General features: G+C 47.7%; 1 protein-coding gene across 3 annotated transcripts in view; it reads right to left on the bottom strand.

Annotated features, from left to right (window-relative positions):
- Positions 1–24,571, bottom strand: part of LOC112112169 (SLAIN motif-containing protein-like) — a 116,453-nt gene that overhangs the window by 8,272 nt on the left and 83,610 nt on the right. For all 3 annotated transcript variants that reach the window (XM_024207960.2, XM_029913325.1, XM_029913326.1), the window contains 4 exons: positions 19,155–19,295; positions 3,162–3,479; positions 2,796–2,933; positions 155–476 (listed from right to left, as the gene is read on the bottom strand). In XM_024207960.2, coding sequence (XP_024063728.1) covers positions 155–476; positions 2,796–2,933; positions 3,162–3,479; positions 19,155–19,295 — 919 coding nt within the window. The remainder of the gene's footprint in view (positions 1–154; positions 477–2,795; positions 2,934–3,161; positions 3,480–19,154; positions 19,296–24,571) is intronic.

Genomic DNA, 24,571 nt, shown 5'->3' with positions numbered 1-24,571 from the left:
AGGAGTTTAATAAGTATTGTTAAAGTGCATCTGAGGTGAACGCCATTTTTATACAATTATTTTACAGATGTGAAATGCACTTCAACCATCACAGATTGTTGGGAACATTTATTAAGGTGCATTTAATTTTTTTATGTTCATTTCAAGATCTTACCTCTTGGATGGCTGTATCAGCTTGCTCTTCGGAGTAGAAGTTCCTCCAACAGATGTTCGTACTTTAACAGGTGAATTTTTGGCTCCAGTGGCCATACTATTGTTTCTTGTAGTGGAAGAACTGCTACTAGAAGATCCTGGACTGAGAGTTGAAGACTGTGGCTTTCGGACTCCACTTGCAGGAGTGGTGTAACTGGAAGCTTTTAGTGGCTGCCTTGGTGTCAACAGAGAGTTTGTACATGACCCTGCTTTCATTGGCTGTCGGACTGTTAAGGGAGACTGGCCAGCACTAGAGGAATACCTGAGCTTATTGGGAGTCAGATCTAGATGTGAAGGGGGGAGGTGGCCCCCCCACGGGAGAGAGAGAAAAAAAGAAATAAGTTAGCAATACTGTCATAGAATCATAGAACATTAGAGTTGGAAGAGACCTCAGGAGGTCATCTAGTCCAACCCCCTATTCAAAGCAGGACCAACCCCAACTAAATCAGCCCAGCCAGGGCTTTGTCAAGGCTGACCTTAGAGGTTTTTAAGGAAGGAGATTCCACCACTTCCCTAGGTAACCCATTCCAATGCTTCACCACCCTCCTAGTGAAATAGTTTTCCCTAATATGCAACCTAGACCTTCCCCACTGCAACTTAAGACCATTGGCTCCTTGTTCTGTCATCTGCCACCACTGAGAACAGCCTAGCTCCATCCTCTTTGGAACCCCCCTTTCAGGTAGTTGAAGGCTGCTATCAAATCCCCCCTCATTCTTCTCTTCTGCAGACTAAATAAGCCCAGTTCCCTCAGCCTCTCCTCATAAGTCATGTGCCCCAGGCCCTAATGATTTTCATTGCCCTCCGCTGGACTCTTTCCAATTTGTCCACATCCTTCTTGAAGTTGGCGGCCCAAAACTAGACGCAATACTCCAGATGTGGCCTCACCAGTGCCAAATAGAGGGAAATAATCACTTCCCTTGATCTGCTGGCAGTGCTCCTACTAATGCAGCCCAAGAAGCCGTTAGCCTTCTTGGCAACAAGGGCACACTGTTGACTCATATCCAGCTTCTCGTCCACTGTAATCCCCAGGTCCTATTCTGCAGAACTTCTGCCTAGCCAGTCAGTCCCCAGCCTGTAGCCAGGCATAGGATTCTTCCGTCCTAAGTGCAGGTCTCTGCACTTGTCCTTGTCGAACCTCATCAGGCTTCTTTTGGCCCCAATCATCCAATTTGTCTAGGTCACTCTGGACCCTGTCCCTACCCTCTAGCATATCTACTCATCCGCAAACTTTCTGAGGGTGCAATCCATCCCATCATTTAGCTCATTAATGAAGATGTTGAACAAAAGCAGCCCCAGGACCTACACCTGGGGCACTCCGCTTGATACCAACTGCCAACTAGACATCAAGCCATTGATCACTACCCGTTGAGCCAGACAATCTAGCCAGCTTTCTATCCACCTTATAGTCCATTCATCCAATCCATACTTCTTTAACTTGATGGCAAGAATACTGTGGGAGACCGTATCAAAAGCTTTGCTAAAGTCAAAATATATCTCATCCACCGTTTTCCTCATATCCACAGAGCCAGTTATCTCATCATAGAAGGCAGTCAGGTCAGGCATGACTTGCCCTTGGTGAATCAATGTTGACTGTTCCTGATCACCTTCCTCTCCTCCAAGTGCTTCAAAATGGATTCCTTGAGGACCTACTCCATGATTTTTCCAGGGACTGAGGTGAGGCTGACCGGTATGTAGTTCTCCGGGTTCTTCTTCTTCCCTTTTTTAAAGATGAGCACTATATTTGCCCTTTTCCAATTGTCCGGGACCTCCCCCAATCGCCATGAGTTTTTAAAGATAATGGCCAATGACTCTGCAATCACATCAGCCAATTTCCTCAGCACTCTCGGATTCATTAGTTCCCGACCCATTGACTTGTGCATGTCCAGCTTTTCTAAATAGTCCTTAACCCGTTCTTTTGCCACTGAGTGCTGCTCACCTCCTCCCCATACTGTGCTGCCCAGTGCAGCAGTCTGGGAGCTGATCTTGTCTGTGAAGACCAAGGCAAAAAAAAAACATTGAGTACTTCAGCTTTTTCCACATCATCTGTCACTAGGTTGCCTCCCTCATTCAGTAAGGATCCCACACTTTCCCTGACCTTGTTGCTAACATACCTGTAGAAACCCTTCTTGTTATCCTTCACATCCCTTGCTAGCTACAACTCCAGTTGTGCTTTGGCCTTCCTGATTACACCCCTGCATGCTCGAGCAATATTTTTATATTCCTCCCTAGTCATCTGTCCAAGTTTCCACTTCTTGTAAGCTTCCTTTTTGTGTTTAAGCTCACCGAAGATTTCTCTGTTAAGCCAAGCTGGTCGCCTGCCATATTTGCTATTCTTTCTGCACATTGGAATGGTTTGTTCCTGCACCCTCAATAAGGCTTCTTTAAAATACAGCCAGCTCTCCTGGACTCCTTTCCCCCTCATATTAGCCTCCCAGGGGATCCTGCCAATCAGTTCCCTGAGAGAGTCAAAGTCTGTCCCAAGAATATTTTAGGATGCTGGGCCTTTTAAGAGCCTCAGAGCTGCAGTCAGGCAAATTAAGTTTAACTAAGAACAAAAATAATCATTTTGCCACTTCATTTGTAAAATGATAAAGTGAACTAACTTGTTGATGGTTGCTGAATTCTGGAAAGTCGGCTGCTGGGCACCTGCAAATCTGATTCCAGACTCCGACTGCTTCTTACAGATTCCAGAGAGCGAAGGCTTGTCCTAGCCAGGTTAGGCATACTGTGGCGCATTTCCTCTGAAATATGAATTTCCAATAGAATGTATACTATACAGTAATCAAATTGCCTTCATTGTTTAGTCTATTCCTAGGAAATTGCACACTACCATTTTAATTCAAAATAATAATAAACAGAGCAAACATAACCAATTGCAGGAGTGGTTTCCATGAAACAGCTATTCTTTCCCTAAATCATTTCCAAGCTATTTTTAATACATAGTATCGTAAAGTTTACAGCCAGCCTACCTTCGTTATTTGTGTATTTTAGCTGGTCTTGCATTGGACTTTGCACAGCTCTCCTTGGGGGTCGAATTCGAGAGGTTGTTGTCCTGCTGTAATCTGCACCTGAAGAAGGGGACTGGCAACGGGGGGAGCTGAGAGGAGATGGCGAGTACCTATGAGCACTACGATAGGATAGCGAACAATCATAATCATCCTCATCCTCCAGACTATATGTATCAAACTCCTGGTCACTATAGGTGCCTCTCCTCAGAGAGTGAAGGGAAGCACTGGAACTGCGACGGGACACTGAAGCAGAACTTGAAGCACAGTCCTGGCGGAGACCTGGAAATGTATAATATATGTCAGATTCACAATAATTTATTACAGACCATTTCCCTGCCATACCACAGTAGGGATTAAGAAGTGCTACTTTGACCACTAAATTAATTTGGCTTTGAGATTGGGTTCACACAACGGGAAAAAATACACAGTTACCTACCTTTTGTAACTGTTGTTCTTCGAGATGTGTTGCTCATGCCCATTCCACTTGTGCACAGTTGTTAGAGACATTTGCCTTAGCGATATCTGGAAGGCTGGCTGGGGCACACCTTTGAGTGTCGTGCTCATGCGTCGGTATATTAGGCGCCTCCGACCCTATGCACTCTCAGTTCCTTCTTACCGGCAACTCCGACAGAGGGGTAGGAGGGTGGGTAACGGAATGGACATGAGCAACACATCTTGAAGAAAAATAGTTACGAAAGGTAGGTAACTATTTTTTCTTCTTCGAGTGCTTGCTCATGTCGATTCCATTCTAGGTGACTCACAAGCAGTACCTATGGAGGTGGGCTTGGAGTTCACAGCTAAGCGGCTTGCAGTACCTACCAAAGCCAGCATCATCCAGGCCTGCTGGGTAAGTGCGTAGTAGGATGTAAATGTATGAACGGACGAACTGGTGGCCGCCCTGCAGATGTCCTGGATAGGCACTTAGGCCAGAAAAGTTGCCAAAGAGGCCTGCGCCATGGTCAAGTGGGTGGTGACAATCACCATGGGCGGCACCTTCACTTGATCATAGCAGAAGCGAATGCAGGCAGTGATCCAAGTAGAAATTCTTTGAGCGGATACACGGTGACCTTTCATCCTGTCAACCACTGCGACGAACAATTGTGTCGACTTACGGAATGGCTTGGTCCTGTCAAGGTAGAAGGCTAGAGCCCTCCTAATGTCCAAGGCATGCAATCTATGCTCCTTCTCTGATTTATGGGGCTTTGGAAAGAAGACCGGTAAGTAAATGTCCTGGCTTGAATGAAACTGAGAGACCACCCTGGGCAGGAAAGCCGGGTGCAGTCTCAGCTGGATCGTGTCCTTATAGAAGACTGCATTAGGCGGTTCCGAGGTGAGCGCCCGAATCTGAGACTCGACAGGCCGAAGTCACCATGACCAGGAATGCAACCTTCCAGGACAGGAGGAGAGAACAGGAAGCCAAAGACTCAAAAGGAGGACCAGTGAGCCGCTACAGCACCAGGTTCAAGTCCCACAGAAGAATGGGGTCCTTGACGTGTGAGTAGAGGCGCTCAAAGCCCTTGAGGAATCTGGCCGTCATATCCTGAGCGAAAATTGACCTACCCTTGAGCGGCAGACTGAAGGCCAAGATTACCGCCAAGTGGACATTGATGGATGAAAGAGACAGGCCCCTAGAGCTTGAGATGCAGAAGGTAGTCTAAAAATCAGCTGCAACGAGGCTCACTCGGGCTGGACACCTTTATCCAAGGTCCAACAGGTGAACTGCTTCCACTTGGCCAGTTAGGTTGCTCCAGTAGAGGGCTTTCTACTTCCCAACAGAATCTGCTGGACATCAGCCAAGCACGGCTGCTCCTGTTCGTTCAACCACGCAGCAGCCAAACCATCAGGTGCAGCACCGCCAGGTTTAGATGCAGAAGACTGCTGCGATTTTTGGACAGCAAGTCCAGCCTGAGTGGCAGTTGGAACAGAGTCACCACTGAAACATCCAACAGCATGCTGTACCAATGCTGGCATGGCCAAGCCAGCACTATGAAGATCACTCTCACTCACAGACCATGCTGTGCTGGCTGGCAACATAAACCCCCCTGCAGAGGTCTGAGGCGGAGCTATGCATTTTGAACCATGTACGTGTATGCCGCTATGAGACCATTGCTTCTTGTTCTGTCATCTGCCACCACTGAGAACAGCCGAGCTCCATCCTCTTTGAACCCCCCTTCAGGTAGCTGAAGGCTGCTATCAAATCCTCCCTCACTCTTCTCTTCTGCAGACTAAATAGCCCATTCCCTCAGCCTCTCCTCGTAAGTCATGTGCCCCAGCCCCCTAATCATTTTTGTTGCCCATCGCTGGACTCTCTCCAATTTTTCCACATCCCTTCTATAGTGGGGGGACCAAAACTGGACGCAATACTCCAGGTGTGGCCTCACCAGTGTCGAACAGAGGGGAATAATCACTTCCTTCGATCTGCTGGCAACGAGGGCACACTGTTGACTCATATCCAGCTTCTCGTCCACTGTAATCCCCAGGTCCTTTTCTGCAGAACTACTGCTTAGCCAGTCGGTCCCCAGCCTGGGATTCTTCCTTCCTAAATGCAGGACTCTGCACTTGTCCTTGTTGAACCTCATCAGATTTCTTTTGTCCCAATCTTCCAATTTGTCTAGGTCACTCTGGACCCTATCCCTAACCTCTAGCATATCTACCTCTCCCCACAACTTAGTGTCATCTGCGAACTTGCTGAGGGTGCAATTAATCCCATCATCCAGATCATTAATGAAGATGTTGAACAAAACTGGTCCCAGGACCAACCCCTGGGGCACTCCGGTTGATACCGGCTGCCAACTAGACATCAAACTGTTGATCACTACCCGTTGAGCCCAATAATCTAGCCAGCTTTCTATCCACCTTATAGTCCATTCATCCAATCCATACTTCTTTAACTTGATGGCAAGAATACTGTGGGAGACCGTATCAAAAGCTTTGCTAAAGTCAAAATGTATCACATCCACCGTTTTCCTCATATCCACAGAGCCAGTTATCTCATCATAGAAGGCAATTAGGTTGGTCAGGCATGACTTGCCCTTGGTGAATCCATGTTAGCTGCAACTCCAATTGTGCCTTGGCCTTCCTGATTACACCCCCGCATGCTCTAGCAATATTTTTATACTCCTCCGTAGTCATCTGTCCAAATTTCCACTTCTTGTAAGCTTCCTTTTTGTGTTTAAGCTCACCGAAGATTTCGCTGTTAAGCCAAGCTGGTCGCCTGCCATATTTGCTATTCTTTCTGCACATTGGGATGGTTTGTTCTTGTGCCATCAATAAGGCTTCTTTAAAATGCAGCCAGCTCTCCTGGACTCCTTGCCCCCTTATATTAGCTTCCCAGGGGATCCTGCCCATCAGTTCCCTAACAGAGTCAAAGTCTGCTTTTCTGAAGTCCAGGGTCCGTATTTTGCTACTCTCCTTTCTTCCTTTTGTCAGGATCCTGAACTCAACCATCTCATGGTCACTGCTGCCTATGTTGCCACCCACTTCTACTTCCCCTACCAATTCTTCCCTGTTTGTAAGTATCCAATGGTCCGAGGTAATATGGGACCAGGCCGACCAGAAAGGGCGGAGGCAGTTGAGGAATGAGAGGGACGGATCCAGTAGATTGACTGGGGAGTCATCCTTGGGCGCACCCTCAAAATGTATTATCTACCAAACAAGGCATGGCGATTAGACACCCTGAATTGTAGACTAGCAGTCAAACTTTTCTGCCAAACAAATCTAGTCTTTTGGCATCTTTATTCTTCAGCGTGCCGCTAACTTGACTTTGTCTGTCCCTTTTGTTCACTGTGGACATGAACAGTGATGGCGAGGGGGATGTTTATACAGATATTCAAAACTCTTTGCAGGGACATAGTATTTCTTTTCTGCCTTCTTAGAGGTTGGTGGAATAGAGGAGGGGGTTTGCCACAATGACTTGGTAATCTTAAGGACCCCTGGGTGGACGGGCAATGCGACCTGAGCAGGGGTTGTGGCCGAAATCACATTGAAGAGGACATCGGCCTCCTCTGCCTCATCCAGGGATGACGACGAGGACTGTACTGCTAGAGGAAGAGCATGTTCCCTCGATGCCAGGGTCTGGTGTGCTCTTCCTGCATCTGGCTTGGTACCGCGCTCCGACTGCCGTGCCAGCAGTACCGTGGCTGGCTTGTCCGAGGCGGCCAGGGAGGGCTGGGACTACATGACGTTATCACCGGCACCCCCCATGGGTTCAAATACAGCAACTGGGTGGGCCACTATCCCTGCTGTAATGGCACTGTGGCCGGTGCCGCACCAGCCTCCCGCGTAGGTGAAGAGTTCCCTTTTTGGAGTGAAGGGCTAAACTCCCAGTTTGACCCAGACCATAGGCGCCGACTTCCCCTCTGCCCGGTGGGTGCTCGATCTCCCCTCCCCCTGCCACGCCTCTTCCCGCCCCTGCACCACCCTTGCCCCACCCCCATTCCACACCTTCCCCAAAGTCCCCATCCCTGCCCTTCCTCTTCTCCGCCTCCTCCCCTGAGCGCACCACGTCGTCGCTCCTCCCCTTCCCTCCCGAAAAGTCCTAGCTTTTAGGCGGCGGAAGGGGCAGGAAACACTGGGAGGGAGGGGGAGGAGCGGGGACATGACACACTGGGGGGGGGGGGGCGAGAGAAAGAGGCAAGAAAGGAGGAGTTCGGCTGCCAGTGGGTGCGGAGCACCCGCTAATATTTCCCTGTGGGTGCTCCAGCCCCAGAGCACCCACGGAGTCGGCGCCTATGACCCAGACCACTGTCCTTCCGGCGACCACGGTGGAGCAGTCGAGGCCCAGGTTTGCCTGCTGCCTCTGGTGACCGGGAGTGGCACTGTGATCCTGGGCGGCCCCTCCAGAACCATGACTGACGTCTAAGAGACTGCCTGTGGGAGGGTGTCCGGGGTCTAGGTGACCTGTGGCCGGAAGTTCGCCAGTACAGGAAATGGCATTACGGCTCCGGAGTCCCATGCCTAGTAGGTGGGGAGCGCATCAGGGACCTGGGTCTTGTAGCTGGAGAGTTGGGATATGGTGCTGGGGTCCGAGGCCGCAGAGACGGAGATGTGCGCCTGTGGTCTGGTGACCAGGGGTGCTCAGCCATCCTGTGAGGCTGCACGCCGATGGCCATGGCCCAGTACCGAAGGGCAAGCCTAAGTCATCCACCTGGCGTGGCGGCTGCACAGCCAGTCGGCTTTGCTCTTTAGCTGCTGGTACCGCTTCGGGCACTGACGGCCCTGGGAGAGGCCAGGGACCCTTGCCGCTTCCCGGGGTCAGGGTTAGATCCCTAGCCAGGCTGCGGGGGCTGACCTCAGCGGTACCCCCATAATGCCCCACAGTGGGTGTGTGGCCTGACAAAGGTCCTTTGCCCACAGCACCCTTGTCCTTCTGTGCCGAGGGGCTCCTCTTCTTTGGCGCTTCTTTCGCACCGAAGCCGAAGTACTCGGTGTAGGTTCTCCTGCAGAGGGCTCCGACGCAGGGCGAAGCGCAGCCTCTATGAGAGGGGCCTTAATCAGATATCCTGCTCTTTTTGTGTGCAAGGATGAAAGTTTTTACAAATACGACACCTGTCCTTTCTATGGGCTTCCCCCAAGCATTTCAGGCAGTTGTCATGGGGGTCACTGATCGGCATCGGCCTGCTACATGACATACATGACTTGAAGCCAAGAGAGCGGGGCATGCCCCACTCCCAGCCCAGACTAAGTACTCTAAGTACTCTAACTTAACACTACAGGATTATCTAACTACTATTAGCTATGTACATATTAGGTAGAACAAAGGTCTATGAAGAATCGCTAACGCTCTTCAGAATTGCAAAGAGGAGGCATTCCAACCAACTGTCACAGGCGGTAAGAAGGAACTGAGAGGGCAAAGGGCCGGCGGTGCCTGATATACCGACACATGAGCATAACACTTAAAGGGGCGCCATAGCTGACCCTAAGGCAAAAGTCTCTGACAACTGTGCAGGTGGGTGCGCACACACCTAGAATGGAATCGACATGAACAAGCACTCGAAGAATCACCATTTTTATGAAAATCAGTCACAAGTTATGATGTAATGCTCTAAAGGAATAATAATATGGTATAGATGGGGGGGGGGGAAATATTCATAATTATTGTTCTATAGACCAGTGGTTTTCAAACTGTGGGTCACGACCCAGTACTGGGTCACGGAATGTAAGGCACTGGGTCGCAGTGGCTCTGGTCAGCACCACCGACCGGGCCGTTAAAAATCCCATCAGCAGTGCTGCCCGACTAAGGCAGGCTAGTCCATACCTGTTCTGACACTGTGCTGCGCCCCAGAAGCAGCAGCATGGGGCTCTGAGCGCTGTCCCCGCCCTGAGCACTCCCATTGGCTGGGTGCAACTCCATTGGGTACGGGCATCAATAATTTTCTTCAACTGGGTCACCAGAAAAAAAGTTTGAAAACCACTGCTATAGATGGCAGGAGCCACCTACAGGGCTAAGAATATATTTAATTACAGGTTTAGAGTTCATAGAATATATTGTACATGCGCTGTAGGGAGTAATTAAGCATGTAGTTGTGACTGCAATTTTTGATAAGCAGTTTAAGTACATTATTAACATGAAGTAAGAGAATGTATTCAATTGCAGTTTTCATATGTAATTTTGTACCTATCAGATTTTCCAACAGGTTCAGGGAAAGATTTGTATTTCCATTTACAAACTGCATAGGTCAGTGAGCAAAGGGGCGTTTTTCAATCCATCCCTCTGTGTGTCCTCAGATGTACAACTCCTTTTCCCTATCATTCAAACACTAGCCTCTATCCAAAGTGAAATCATCTATTTAACTGATACTTATCTCAAAGCCCCTTTGTCAAAGGTGTGGAATAAATGCTCCTCATTACTAACCCTCATTTGTAGAATAACCACATTCTCTCCCCCCATTCACCCTAAGTATCTAAGAAGGTCTTCTGAATTGAGTAATCTTTTCATATGTTTCTGGATAGAATTTTACGTTTGGAGTTCTAAAAAGACTATGATAAACAGGCTTTTTATTATTATTATTATTAAGTTATAACACTAAAACTCAGACTTTAAGGCCAGAAGGGACGATCATGATTGTGACGTTATCGGATTAAAATATGACCATATAGATCATTATTGCAACCACTGTTATATATTTCCAGCAAATATTGTACAAAGGTTGTAGAGTGAGGTGTCTATGAAAAGATTATGATTTGCTGTTTATGATTATGCTATCTGTATGCATGTATCATTTTTGTATGTGAAGTTATAAATATTGGCTCTATATTTGGATTTCAAATGTTTGCTCCTGGGGTAACACCCACAAGGTAACGCCCAGCATGTGTTGGAGAGACTGCTCAAATTAAGTGGCTCATCAAGAAACACTTGGTTGACAATGGACCATGCGAGACGCCCATTTACACTGAGTGGACTGTCATGTAAACATGCTGTCTGGAGTGTAGGTAATGGCTTCCTGCAATGACTAAGGGAAATTGGGCACGAACATGTGACTTGCCCATGTGACTTCAAACTCCATCTTGTTGCTCTAATTTTCCACAGTAAGAGCAATGGGATGCCCTCCACATGGCAAAAGCTATCAAAGGCCCTGGGAACACTTCCATTGTGTCTTCAATCCTGCTTCTTACCTCTGGAGGAACCTTCCTACAAACTGAAGCTCTGAACAAAGGACTGAATGACCCATCCAAGCTGTGGATATACTCCAGAGACTTGACTTAAGCCAGCAGTTTATTCCATCATCACTGATACAAGCCTGAATCGAGAACTTTGCCATTACTGTATGTAACTGATTCCTTTAACCAATTTCTAACTCTCACCTTTCTTTCTTTCTATAAATAAATCTTTAGATTTTAGATACTAACGGATTGGCATCAGCATGATTTTTGGGTAAGATCTAAGTTATATATTGACCTGTGTGTGTGGCTGGTCCTTGGGATCAGAAGAACCTATTATTTGATGAGACTGATTGTAAAGAACCACTCATCTCTGAATCCAGTGTTTTTGGTGGTGATATAAGAACTGGAATGCCTGAGGAAACTGCCTTTATGTTTTCTTGTTAGCCAGTGTGGTGAAACAGGAGTTTACTTTTGTGGCTGGTTTGGTATATCTTATAAAAGAATAATCACCAGTTCTGGGTTGTTTGCGCCCTATTTTTCAGCAGTTTGTCCTGAATTTGGCATCCTCAGTTGTGACCCACTAAGGCATGGTTACAATGGCGTAGTCTGGCTAGGATCCACAGAACCAGGTCAATTAAGCTTTGGATCAGAACTCCACGCTACTAAAATCTGAATTTTGATATTGAGAGTTTGAAAGGTTAAAGATCAGTGACGATGAGCCAGAAGGCATCAGCAGAAGCAATGAAACTGCAAGCCCTGAGAGAGAGCCTGTGTTTTGAACATGAACAGAAAATGACTAAAATAAAGAAAGAAGCTTCGGAAAGAGAGAGAGAAAGAAGTCCATGCCAGGCATATGGAATGGCTGGCTGCTGAGGAGAGGGTTCACCAGATGCAACAAGAAACTGCCAGACTTGAGCTCCAAGTTAAAAAAGCAATGGAACAGCAGCAGAAACTGCATCATCTTGCAAGTCCAGTTTATAACAAAGTTGGTATGTTGTGTTACTCTGAGTAGTTGTCTGTGTTTAACCAGTTTTGCTATGGCCAGGGAGAAGATGACTAACCTGGGAAATGTGGCAAATAGCTGTTTGTCTGTGAATGAGGTTTCTGAATGTCTGTCTAGTGTCTCAGAAGTGAATTTAAAATTAGATAAAGCACAGGAAGAACTCACTGATCAGGAAAATGTTTATCTAGAGCAGATTAAAGTTGATGGTCAGGTTGAAGCCCTAATTGAGAAAGAAAAGCGTAGATTTTTTTGAGTTGGCTAGTGAAGTTTGTGAAAGTAAGCCTGAAAGGGGGAAAAGTAATGTGCTCAGTGTGATAAGCTACTGTTTGTGGAAAGCAACAGTTTATCTGTTGAAGGAAAAACTGTTTCCAATTGTTTGCTTGTTGCAAATAGCAGTGTGCCTAATAAAGGAGAATGTACCTTCAGTCTTTTGTCTGCGGAGCGGACAGAAAATGCTTCTCAGTTTATGCTACTTGAAAATTTATCAGTTGTCCCAGAGTTGGATTTGAATTTAACTAAAGCCCAGGAAGGGAATGTTCCTAAGTTTGTGTCTGCTAGGGAGAATGACATTATAACTAGGTCACATCCAGTTGGTGTCATAACTAGATCCCAGAGACCAGACAATTCTGGTGCTTCTATTTTGCCTGTTGCTGGTGTGGTGCTGGGTAAACGTATGACAACTCTGTTTAACCAGGTTGATATCATAGCCAGGGCACAAGGAAAGCATGAAGGTAATCTGACTAAATTACCTACTGACAGTGTGGAAACTTGTAACAAGTTTCTAATCTTGTGACTATGAAGTCTAGCAGTTTACCTGAAAGGGTTTTTTGTAAAAATCCTCCTGATGTAACACGGGTGATTCTGGATTTAAGTGAAACCCAGAAAGAGTCTGTTGTTGCTCAGGAAAATGTTCCTTTAGAGCAGGCCCTAGGTGAAAAAGGTAAGGGCAGAATTTCTGTGAAAATTGGGTTGTTGCTTGGAAAGATTCCGGAAGAGAAAAATCTTCAGGGTAGTTTTTGCAAGCAGTTTGCTGCAACTGATGGGTGTGGAAGTGATTTGATTGAGTTAACTCAGGGGAAATCACTGTTTGGAGACTTGTTTCAGTTCCTAACTGCCAGTCTTTCAGAGGTGTATAGATCCATTGACTTTGCTTTGGAAAGACCCAGTGTGCATAGCTTTGATGGAATGAAAATTGCCAGGGAATTTGAACAGCCCTATGACCAAGTGGCTGTGTTTGGCCAGCTTGTTGGGAAGACAATGTTGTTGGAACATGAATGTCTCCATGTTGATTCTTTAAGTAAGTAGTCTGTGACTCAGGTACTGAGGAAAGATTGGGTTACTGGTTTTTCAGAGCAGAACAGCCTTATGACTGAACCCACAAGGACGCAGGGGATGGCAGGTAAACTCTCATCTCTAGACACTTTGGATATGTCTTGTAGTCTCTTAGTGGACTTGACATCTGATTCCATGTGGAAGCAGAGATTGGTAATGGAAGGACAAAAGAACCTTGAGTCTAACATGGTAGTGAAAATGGATGGTATCGCTTTACGACAGAGTCCAGCCTTGGAATTGGTAACGGTTGAGGAGCTGAAAACTAGAAAACAAGCTAGTGTCTGTGTTGATGCAAATTACCTGACTGACTGGGGAGAGAAAGACTTGCACATAGTTGTTAGCAAAGAGGACACACCTATCCAGCCAATGGGTTCTGTTATTCAAGAGAGCTCAGATTTTCACCCTACTGGACAGGGAGGAAGGGAAAGATTAAACCTTGCAAATAAAAGCCACAGGTTAACCCTAAAATGCCAAAACCCCAATGGTATTGAGCAAAGGCGTGGCATGACAAAAATGATTGTAAATGTACACCTGCAATGAATTTGATGTTAATATTAATGCTAATGTTAACTTTTGTGACTAATGTGTTGCTAATACCAAGAACTGTAAAAATGTACAATGTGCCTAATCTTTTGGAAAAACCCTTGAACATGTTAAGAGTGATACATAAGAGCACACTTTATGTTAAAAGACCTTGTAATACTGATATTTCACAGTTAGTGCCTTAACTAATCTTGAAACTGTACATAGGAGAAAAGATATTGCAGACCTAATGTGCTGTATGGGAAGGGAAACTGAGGTACACTACCATATTGCTTTCATGGCTAAATGCCAAGATTCCTACACTATGAGGAAAGTTAATATCTGCATTGACTTGTTGTTAATTGGGTTCCAAACATTTGCCAGAGCTTGTATAAATAAATTAGCTATTTTCTTTAGTTCTTGGCAAGATAACATGAAACATACAGGAATTATACTGCAAGAGCAGATCCAATCCACTATTGGTCTAACCAAGTTTTACCTTGGGTTTGTAAAGGGTTTCAACAATATTGTTAAACGTGATTTTAATAAACCATTTTGGTTATACATGGATACTTCTAATATTGGGTTTGAAGCTGTAGTAATACAGAACCAAGAATGGGAAATTCCTGTGACGCATACAGTAAAGTCTGGGACACCACTTCCTGCATCAATTTTGCATTGGGGATGTGACGTTATCAGATTAAAATATGACCATATAGATCATTATTGCAACCACTGTTATATATTTGCAGCAAATATTGTACAAAGGTTGTAGAGTGAGGTGTCTATGAAAAGGTTATGACTTGCTGGTTCTGATTATGCTACCTGTGTGCACGTATCATTTTATATGTGAAGTATTGGCTCTATACTTGGATTTCAAATGTTTGCTCCTGGGGTAACGCCCACAAGGTAATGCCCAGCACATGTTGGAGAGACTGTTCAAATTAAGTGGCTCATCAAGAAACACTTGGTTGACAATGGACCATGGGAGACACCCATTTACACTGAGTGGACTGCACTGAGTGGACTGTCATGTAAACATGCTGTCTGCAGTGTAGGTAATGGCTTCCTGCAATGACTAAGGGAAATTGGGCATGAACATGTGGCTTGCCCATGTGACTCCAAAGTCCATCTTGTTGCTGTAATTTTCCACAGTAAGAACAATGGGATGTCCTCCACATGACAAAAAACTCTAAAAGGCCCTGGGAACACCTCCATTGTGTCTTCAATCCTGGTCCTTACCTCTGGAGGAACCTTGCTACAAACTATCAGAGGGGTAGCCATGTTAGTCTGTATCAACAAAAAAACGAGGAGTCCGGTGGCACCTTAAAGGCTAACAGATTTATTTGGGCATCAGCTTTCGTGAGTAAAAAAACCCACTTCTTCAGATACATGGAGTGAAAATTACAGATACAGGCATAAATATAGGCACATGAAGAGAAGGGAGTTACCTTACAAGTGGAGAACCAGTGTGTTGACCATGCCAATTCAGTCAGGGTGGATATGGTCCACTCCCAATAATTGATGAGGAGGTGTCAATACCAAGAGAGGGAAAATTGCTTTTGTAGTGAGCCAGTCACTCCCAGTCCCTATTCAAGCCCAAATTAATGGTGTTAAATTTTGAAATGAATTGTAACTCTGCAGTTTCTCTTTGAAGTCTGTTTCTGAAGTTTTTTGGTTGAAGGATGGCTACTTTTAAATCTGTTATTGAATGTTGAGGGAAACTGAAGTGTTCTCCTACGGGCTTTTGTATGTTACCATTCCTGATTTGCATCCATTTATTATTTTACGAAGAGACTGTCCGGTTTGGGCAATGTACATGGCAGAGGGGCACTGCTGACACATGATGGCATATATCATATTAGTAGATGTGCAGGTGAATGAGCCCCTGATGGTGTGGCTCATGTGGTTGGGTCCTCTGATGGTGTCGCTAGAGTAGATATGGGGACAGAGTAGGCAACTGGATTTGTTACAGGGATTGGTTCCTGCGTTAGTGTTTCTGAGGTGTGGTGTGTAGTTGCTGGTGAATATTTGCTTCAGGTGGGGGGGGGGGGGCTGTCTGTAAGCGAGTCTGTCTGCTACAAACTGAAGCTTTGAACAAAGAACTGAATGACCCATCCAAGCTGTGGATGTATTCCAGAGACTTGACTTAAGCCAGCAGTTTATTCCATCACTGCTACAAGCCTGAACCAAGAACTTTGCCATTATTGTATGTATCGATTCATTTAACCAATTTTAACTCTCACCTTTTTCTTTCTTTTTATGAATACAGTAACTCCTCACTTAAAGTCGTCCCAGTTAATGTTGTTACGTTGCTGATCAATTAGAGAACATGCTCTTTTAAAGTTGTGCAACGCTCCCTTATAACGTTATTTGGCAGCCGCCTGCTTTGTCCACTGCTTGCAAGAAGAGCAGCCCATTGGAGCTAGCTGGTGGGTGCTTGGAACCAGGGTGGGCCGACAGGCCCTCTAACTTCCCTGTGCAGCAGCTGCCCAGCAGGCTATCAATTGCCAAGCAGTTCAGCTGTCCTGCCCCCTACTGCTGTGTGCTGCTCCTGCCCTCCGCCTTGGAGCTGCTCCTGGGAGCCTCCTGCTTGCTGTGCAGGGGCGGGAAGAAGGGTGCTAATGTCAGGGTGTCTCCCTCCCCCCTGCTCCTGTACCCCATCTCCACAAAGTGAGGGGGGGGGCACACAACAGGGCTCGGGATGAAGGGAGCTTGCTGGCAGCAGCTGCTATCTCAACTTGCTGATCTACTTAAAAAGGCAATGTACTTAGAGTGTGGTCAGCGTACTTGGTCCCTCCATTCGTGCTGCCTTGTAGAATGTGAGGCTACATTAACAACAATGTGTTAACCCTTGAGGGCTCAGTAAGGCATTTAGCAGTAAGGCATTCCCTGGGAAATATCCCACCCTTTGACTCCACCACCTCAACCAAGCTTCACAATCACCATTGCTCTGTACAGTATTGTATTAAATTGTTTGTTTAAAACTTGTACTGTGTATACAAGTGTGTGTGTGTGTGTATGTATGTACACACACACACACACACACACACACACACACACACACACACTTTTGTCTGGCAAAAAAAATTTCCCTGGAACCTAACCCTCCTATTTACATTAATTCTTATGGGGAAATTGGATTTGCTTAACATCATTTCGCTTAAAACAGCATTTTTTCAGGAACATAGCTATAACATTAAGTGAGGAGTTACTGTAAACCTTTAGATTTTAGATACTAAAGCAGAAGTGGGCAAACTCCGGCCCGCGGGACCCTCCTGCCTGGCCCCTGAGCTCCTGCAACGCTCTGGGTGGCAGAGCTGCGAGCTCCTGGGGCAGCGCAGCTGCAGAGCCCAGCCTGACCCGGTGCTCTGTGCTGCGCATTGGCGTGGATGGCTCCAGCCGGGCACCTGTCCGGGTGCTCTGGGCAGCACAGCTCTAGCACCGCCAGCCACCAGTGCTCCAGGCAGCGTGGTAAGGGAGCGGGGGTGGATAGAGGGCAGGGGAGTTCGGGGTGGTGGTCAGGGGGCGGGGGGTGTGGATAGGGAACAGGGGGGTTGAATGGGAGCAGGGGTCCGGGGGGGGGGCAGTCAGGAAGGAGGGGGGGTTGTATGGGAGTGATGGGGGCGGGGGTTCTGCAGTCAGGGGCGGGGGTTCCGGGGGCCGTCAAGGGAAAGGGAGCAGGGGGGGTGAATGGGGCAGGGGTCCTGGGGAGTGGCTGTCAGGGAACGGGCGGGGGGGGGGGGTTGGATGGGGCAGGAAAATTCCTTCCTGACCCCAAATATGGTGATCAGTTAGACCCTGAGCACACAGGCGATCACGATCATCCAGACACCTAGGAACGCATTCAGTGTAGTAACTCAGAGCCCTCACTAGAGTCCCATCTCTGGCCACTGGAAATACTTGTTACCAGCAGTCGCCGATGGGCCACATGCCATTGTAGGCAGTCCCATCGTACCATCCCCTCCATAAACTTACCAAGCTCAGTCCCAAAACCAGTTAGGTTTTTTTGCACCCACTGCTTCCCTTGGGAGGCTGTTCCAGAACGTCACTCCTCAGTTAGAAACCTTCATCTTATTCAAGCTTATTCAGTTTACGTCCATTTGTTCAAATGACAACACTGACCCTTAATTTAAGTAACTCCTCTCCCTCCCTGGTGTTTATCCCTCTAATGTATTTATAGAGAGCAATCATCTCTCCCCTCAGCCTTCGTTTGGTTAGGCTAAACAAGCCAAGCTCCTTAAGTCTTTTCTCTTAAGGTAGGCTCTCCATTCGTCTGATCATCCTGTAGCCCCCTTCTCTGCACCTGTTTTAGGTTGCATTCATCTTTCTTAAACATGGGAGACCACAATTGCACACAGCATTCCAGATGAGGTCTCACCAGTGCCTTGTATAATGGTAATAACAATTTCCTATCTCTACTGGAAATACCATGTATGAGACCATTAGGTTTGTGAATAGGAATTTTTTTGAAGTGACCATAAAGAACAATGTACTGGGGGGGGGGGGGCGGTGCAGATTTTGATGCCTTTATTCACACTGTAGAGTAACTTCCTTCACAAGCATAGATGGAATAAAGTGCTAATCAATGCAAAGGGATCCCTTGATTTGTGCTTTTTGGTCTCCTGTTCTAATTACTATTTGTTATTAGTGGTTTTAACTTTGTAAAACCTTGGTACAAAGGAAGTAAATATTTTCCAGAAGGTTTACATAAGAACCTAAACATCACCTTGCAGTAATCTGATTTACAGAAAGTGGAGAATGGAATTATTATGTAGCCCAACTGCTCGACATTTCTTTGTTCCTCCTCTGCAACTCTATGCACGAGAGTGACTGGAATTCTCAGCTAGGACCTAATCCAACTCCCAATGAAGTCAATAGAAAGATTGCTATTGACTCCAAAGGGAATCTTTCCATTGACTTCAATGGGAGTTGGATCAAGCCCCTAAAATCCAAATAAGAGGCAATGAGTACATTTTGCCCTCTGCAGCATGTCTAGTGGATTGAGCACAGGACCAGAGCTAGAAATCCAAGTTCTAACTGCAGCCCTCTCAATTCTGGCTCTCTGTTTTTGATTCAGGCTCTGGGCTACACATGAAATGTTGTTGCATGGAAGATGCAAACAGATTTTAAAACATGGTTCTCTAGAAAAATGCTAACATGGTTTTAAGTCTCAATGCAGAGAGAACTTCATTTAGGCACAGAGTAAGATTTTCAAAGGTACAAATGGTAGACACCTAACTCCAGTTTGGACCTTTGAAAAATCTCCTCCACAATCATTATTATGAAGTGTCGTGAATTGAAAATGTTATCTTATCAACCAGGTTTATGTGGACATCTTAGAGCTGTAGAATTTAAAGTTAACTTATAACAGAAAATGTAGTAAATTGAAAGTGGGCTATTAAAATCTTGTATGTTTGGACAGTTGAAATCTATCTGCATTTCCCTACAATTTCAATTACAAGACTAACAGAAAGGAAATTGCTGTCACATACTTTCTTCCTGTAGGCGTGCCATAACCTGGACATCAGTCAAGTCCTGCAGCTTGTATCCCATAGAGATGGAGTCATCAGATGTACTCAGCTCGCTGTCTACAGAGGACTGAGAGCTCAGTGCAGAATGCATGCTCAAGTAACCTTCAGAAAAAAAAAGGAGACAAACACAGAACAATGAGGAGCAGAAAATGCTTTAGACACCCACACAGAACCAGTGATAAACTGCATAATTTTATTCCAATGCCAGTTCCAGTCATGATGCAAAGAGATAAAGTTCAGAACTGAGGTGGCCCAGTTTATTTGCTAGGAATAATTTACACAAGTCAGTAATGGCTACAGAAGAAAGCGTGCTCCACATCTATCAGTAAATTTTATGAGGTAGAGCCTGGCATCATGCTTTGTGGCCTTCTCATCGAGAGGAAGAGAAATGCTCATTCTTTAATATGGACTTGAACCCAGAAATAGCTGCCAGAACATTTCTCGGTATTTACTGTTTTTGCACTTTTTTGAGAAAGGTAATGCTGCAGCGCCAATGGCTCAATGTGAACTCTCAGGAGAACTTGCTATGGCATTTACATCTGGCCATAAGAGTGCTAAGATCTGAATCTCTCTCACAGATTCACCGATTGAGTGAAAAGTCATTCAGTTTAATCTCAGTGACACAATGGAAGGCAAAAAGCCCTCCTGTACTATTCAAATTACGAAGAATTACAACAGTGAGTTTGTTCTATGTGAGACAAGCTGGTCATATAATATCCTTATGCAATGGTAGGTTTTATACTAGGTACTTGCTATCTCATCCTCTGTTTTCTTCACCCCTGTTTGTTTCTGCCACTTTTTGCATCTTGTCATAAACCAAGACTGTGAAACTCTTTATCTATTTGTACAACACCTAGTACAATGAAATCCTTTACATTGCTGTAATATAAATAATAAAATACAAATTAGCAGGCTCTCTCTCTGATTAAGGAGAGAAATTTCTACTACAGGCACATACATGAATGAAAAAATTCATTTCAAATGAAAGCATTCATGATTTGTAATGTGAAAATTTACCTAATAACATTTGTTTAATGATCTAAGTTTTGAAAATCAATATTTTCCCACAGTACATTTATGAGATATTCCAATAGTTTACAGCAGGATAAGGTATATGAATACAGAGCAGTTTACTGGTATACATTTGTTGGCGAAAGACATTTTCCTTACCTACTAGTTGTTTTTGGTGAACTAGTTACACCAGTATTCATCCTCTGGTCTCAGGCAAATGGCAGTCAATCCAACATAGAATTGTTTGTACTCTGGCCTTTCTTCCCTTGTATTTTCTCCTCCTGCTTGGCAGCAGAGGAATGACTGCTAAAGGGTAGCTTCTTATCCCACTTTATTAACCTAGCAGCTTAGTTAACATCTCCATCCTCTTTTTCCATTTCATAAATACTGGATAAAAACAACACTAAATACTTTTTAGTTCACATGAAAAGCAGTGTCACCAGAGGGGAGGGGGGAAATTGAGAAGGGGAGAAGAAATCCAAGGGTGTGAAGATCTCTACATGGCAATTGCCTGCCTCCTCGCTGATTCACATGACCCGGTAAGTGGTGGGCTGCCAGGCAAATATTGTGGGCTATACAGAAGTCCCACAGCCTAAGGGCTTCCTGGCAGAGGAGCAGGCCCCGCCTTGCCTGTTGATGTAAAACATCAAGGCCATGTTATCCGTGAGAACCCTGACCACTCTGCCCTCCAGGTGCGAGCGGAAGGCCGCGCATGCCAGACAGACCACCCTGAGCTCCTTGACGTTTATATGCAGGGCAAGGCCCTGCGCGGACCACAGACCTTGGATCTGAACCTTCCCTACATGGGCTCCCCACCCCAGGTCCGACGCATCTGACACCAGCTCCACTGATGGGGGCCTGCCCCTGAACGGGACCCTGTGGAGCATGTTCCCTGGGGAGGACCACCATTGTAGGGAGGTGATCACCGGTTCAGGCACAGTGAGGACCTTGTCCATCCTGTCTCTGGACTGGGAGAACACCGAGGCCAATCAGAGCTGGAGGGGCCTCATCCAGAGTCTGGTGTGGCGAACCACATATGTGCACGCCAACATGTGACCCAAGAGCTGGAGGCACGCTCTGGCTGTGGTCACAGGGAACCTTGTGACTGTGCCGAGGAGTTCCCTTAGGGTCTCAAACCTGTCCGGTGGGAGGGAGGCCCTGGCCGATGTCGTGTCCAGGACTGCCCCAATAAACCCTATGCGCTGCACTGGGACTAACGTGGACTTGGTGTTGTTTACCAAAAGGCCCAGGGTGACGCACGTGGACAGAAGGAGTGCCACGTGATCCCGCACCTGCGACCTAGAGCTGCCCTTGACCAGCCAGTCGTCGAGAAAGGGGAAGATCTGGACCCCGCGATGTCTGAGATAGGCCACTGCCACAGACATGTACTTTGTGAATACCCTGGGAGCAGTGGACAGGCCAAACAGGAGGACCGTAAATTGGTAGTGTTCCTGCCCAACCATGAAACGGAGGAAACGTCTGTGCCCCTCTAAAATATGAATGTGGAAGTACGTGTCCTGCAGATCGAGGGCGGCGTACCAGTCCCCAGGATCCAGGGAGGAGATGATGGAGGCCAGAGAGACCATGCAAAACTTGAGCTTTACCATGTACTGGTTCAGGCCTCGCAAGTTCAGGATGGGCCTGAGCCTTTGGGATAAGGAAGTAGCGGGAGTAGAAACCCTTGCGTCTGAACTCCGCTGGTACCACTTCCATCGCTCCTAGGCCAGGGAGCCGACCCACCTCCTGCTTGACCAGGGCCTCGTGGGAGGGGTCCCCCAGGAGGGATGGGGACGGACGGTGGGTGGGTGGGATAGAGGTAAACTGGAGGGTGTAACCCCTGGAGACGGTGTTGAGGACCCATTGGTCCAAGGTCAGCTACGACCACTCCGGGAGAAAAGCACACAACCGGTTGGAGAAGGGAAGCTTTATTGCGGGTGGAACCCTGGTATGAACTAGTAAGTTACCCCTGGGCTTCCTGTCGAAACTGATGCTTTCCTGCCTGTTTGCCCTTAGAGGGCCCAGGTTGGGGCGCAGACCGGGATTGCCTCTGTAGGCATTTCTTATAGTCCCTTGACTTTTTATAAGGGGGCTCATATTTAGCGTGGGTGGCCTGGGTGGGAGCCTGCTGCGGCTTAAACTTGGTCCTGGCTGGAGCCGGGACATAGAGACCAAGGGTCTTAAGCGTTGTGCGGGAATCTTTCAGGCCCTGCAATTTCACGTCCATCTGTTCCGCAAACGGCCTTGCTATCCAACGGAAGGTCCTGTAACGAGTTATGCGCCTCGCTGGATAGCCCAGACAGCAGGAGCCACGACGCCCTCCTCATGGACACCACAGAGGCCATAGACCTTGCAGCTGTATCCGCGGCATCCGATACAGCTGACTGCAGGGTTGCCCTGGCAGCCACTGTACCCTCCTCCACCGGAGCCTTAAACTCCTTCTTGTCACGCTCTTGGAGGGAGTCCTCGTATCTCCCCAGGAGGGCTTAGTGGTTCGCCACCCTTAACTGGAAACTCAAGGACGAATAAACCTTTCTCCCGAATAGATCCAGTCTCCTTGAGCCTTTATTCTTAGGAGTAGGGGCTGGTTGGCCCTGCTTCTCCCTGTGGTTGACCGACTCAACCATCAGTGAGTTGGGGGCAGGGTAGGTGTACAGGTATTCATGCCCCTTGGCAGGCATGAAGTACTTCCGTTCCGCCCTCTAAAAGATAGGGGGCAAGGAAGCTGGGGTTTGCCAAAAGGCGTTCAAAATCTTTGCCACCCCTTCATGGAGTGGGAGGGCCATCCCGCCTGGCGCCGAGGCCAAGAGGATGTTGAAGAGGGAGTCCGAGGGTTCCTCCACCTCCTCGGCTTCAAGGTTAAGGCTTGATGCCACCCTTTTCAACAGTTCTTGGTGGGCTTTAGAGTCCTCCTGCAGGACAGGCGGAGGAGGGGCCGTAATCGCCTCATCAGCGGAGGATGAGGATAGGGGTGCGGTACTCTGCGAACCCATCGGTGCCGCAGACCCCACCACTTGGTCCCCCTCCGGGCACGGAGCCGGTGATGAACGCCCCACCAACTCCTACCTGGGAGGCTGAGATAGGGAGGCCGATGGTCTCTCCGAGGCTCCGGCCACCTAGCGAGCCACTACCGGGGGCTGCATTGGGGGCCACGGGGCCCATTGGTACCACAGTGCTAGCCAAGGAGCCCGGTGCCACTGCACCTGCTGTGGCACCAGCGGAGCAGGCTGTTCAGCCTGACTAGCCTGTCCCAACGACTGACGACTGCGAAGGGAGGCTGGGCTGGCATACGACCTGCCGCTATCCCGGGACCGGGAGGAGCGGTAGCATCGGGAATGGTGCCGACCACGAGACCGTGATCCCGGTGTGGAGGAGCAGGAGTACCGCCGGTAGCAGCTGCTCCGCGATCGGCTCCGACAGACTGATCTGCGACGGCGAGGTGCCAGCGATCAACACCTGTAACTGTGGGAGCGGTGCCACGGCAGGGACCTTGAGCAAGACGAAGAACGGGAACGGCGTCGATGACCGTACTGCGACAGGCTATGGTAGCCTCTCGGAGACTATGGTCCCTTGAGGCGGAGCGGTGCCTGGAACCCCTACCTGTCGGTACCCAGCCAGACAACCTGGGGGGTCGACGGGGACCGGCGCGGACTGCACACGGGGCGGTTGCTGAGCGGCGAACGGCATCGGGAACATTCCCTAGACCGTGAATAGTACCGACCAGGCGGCAACTGCGGGAATCCAAGTGGTGGCTTGCCTCTGGACTGGGGAGCCAAAGGTGGTGGTGCCCCTGGTACTGGCAGAGACATAATGTCCTGGGCCGCTTACAGGGCCTCAGGCGTGGAGGGCACCCGGACGTCCGGGGAGGTTGGCGCAGAGTGGGCCGGGCTACTCCACTCAACCTGAGTTGGAGGCCGGGAGGCCGACGGGGACAGAGAACTGCCCAACGTGGGTCTAGTCTCTGCCTCGGTCTTACTCCGGTGTCTCGGTGGAGAAGACCTCTTCTTTGCTTTCTTGGAATGTCCTGAGGACGGGAAGTGGTGCTGGCTGGTGGAAGGCACTGAAGGGTCACTGCGGTGCTCGGTGCTGACTCGAAGCGGCGCACCAGAGTCAGGGTCAAGGCCGACTCCATCAAAATGGCTCAGAGCCGAATGTCCTGTTCCTTCTTGGTCCGAGGCTTGAAGGATCTGCAAATCTTGCAGTGATCGCTGAGATGGGTTCCCCCAGACAGCATAAACAGTCAGCGTGTGCAAGTGTCGCACAACTTAAAACCCGGGGCATGCCCCGACCCAGGCGCACTAAACTAACTCTAAACTAAACTACTTTAACTACTGGTACTACTAACTATGAACTAACAGCATCCAAGAGGG

This window comes from Terrapene carolina, unplaced genomic scaffold, assembly GCF_002925995.2.
Source record: "Terrapene carolina triunguis isolate 2854851 unplaced genomic scaffold, T_m_triunguis-2.0 Scaffold583, whole genome shotgun sequence".
Lineage (NCBI taxonomy): Eukaryota > Metazoa > Chordata > Testudines > Emydidae > Terrapene > Terrapene triunguis.
This window is presented reverse-complemented; position numbering and strand designations above follow the sequence as displayed.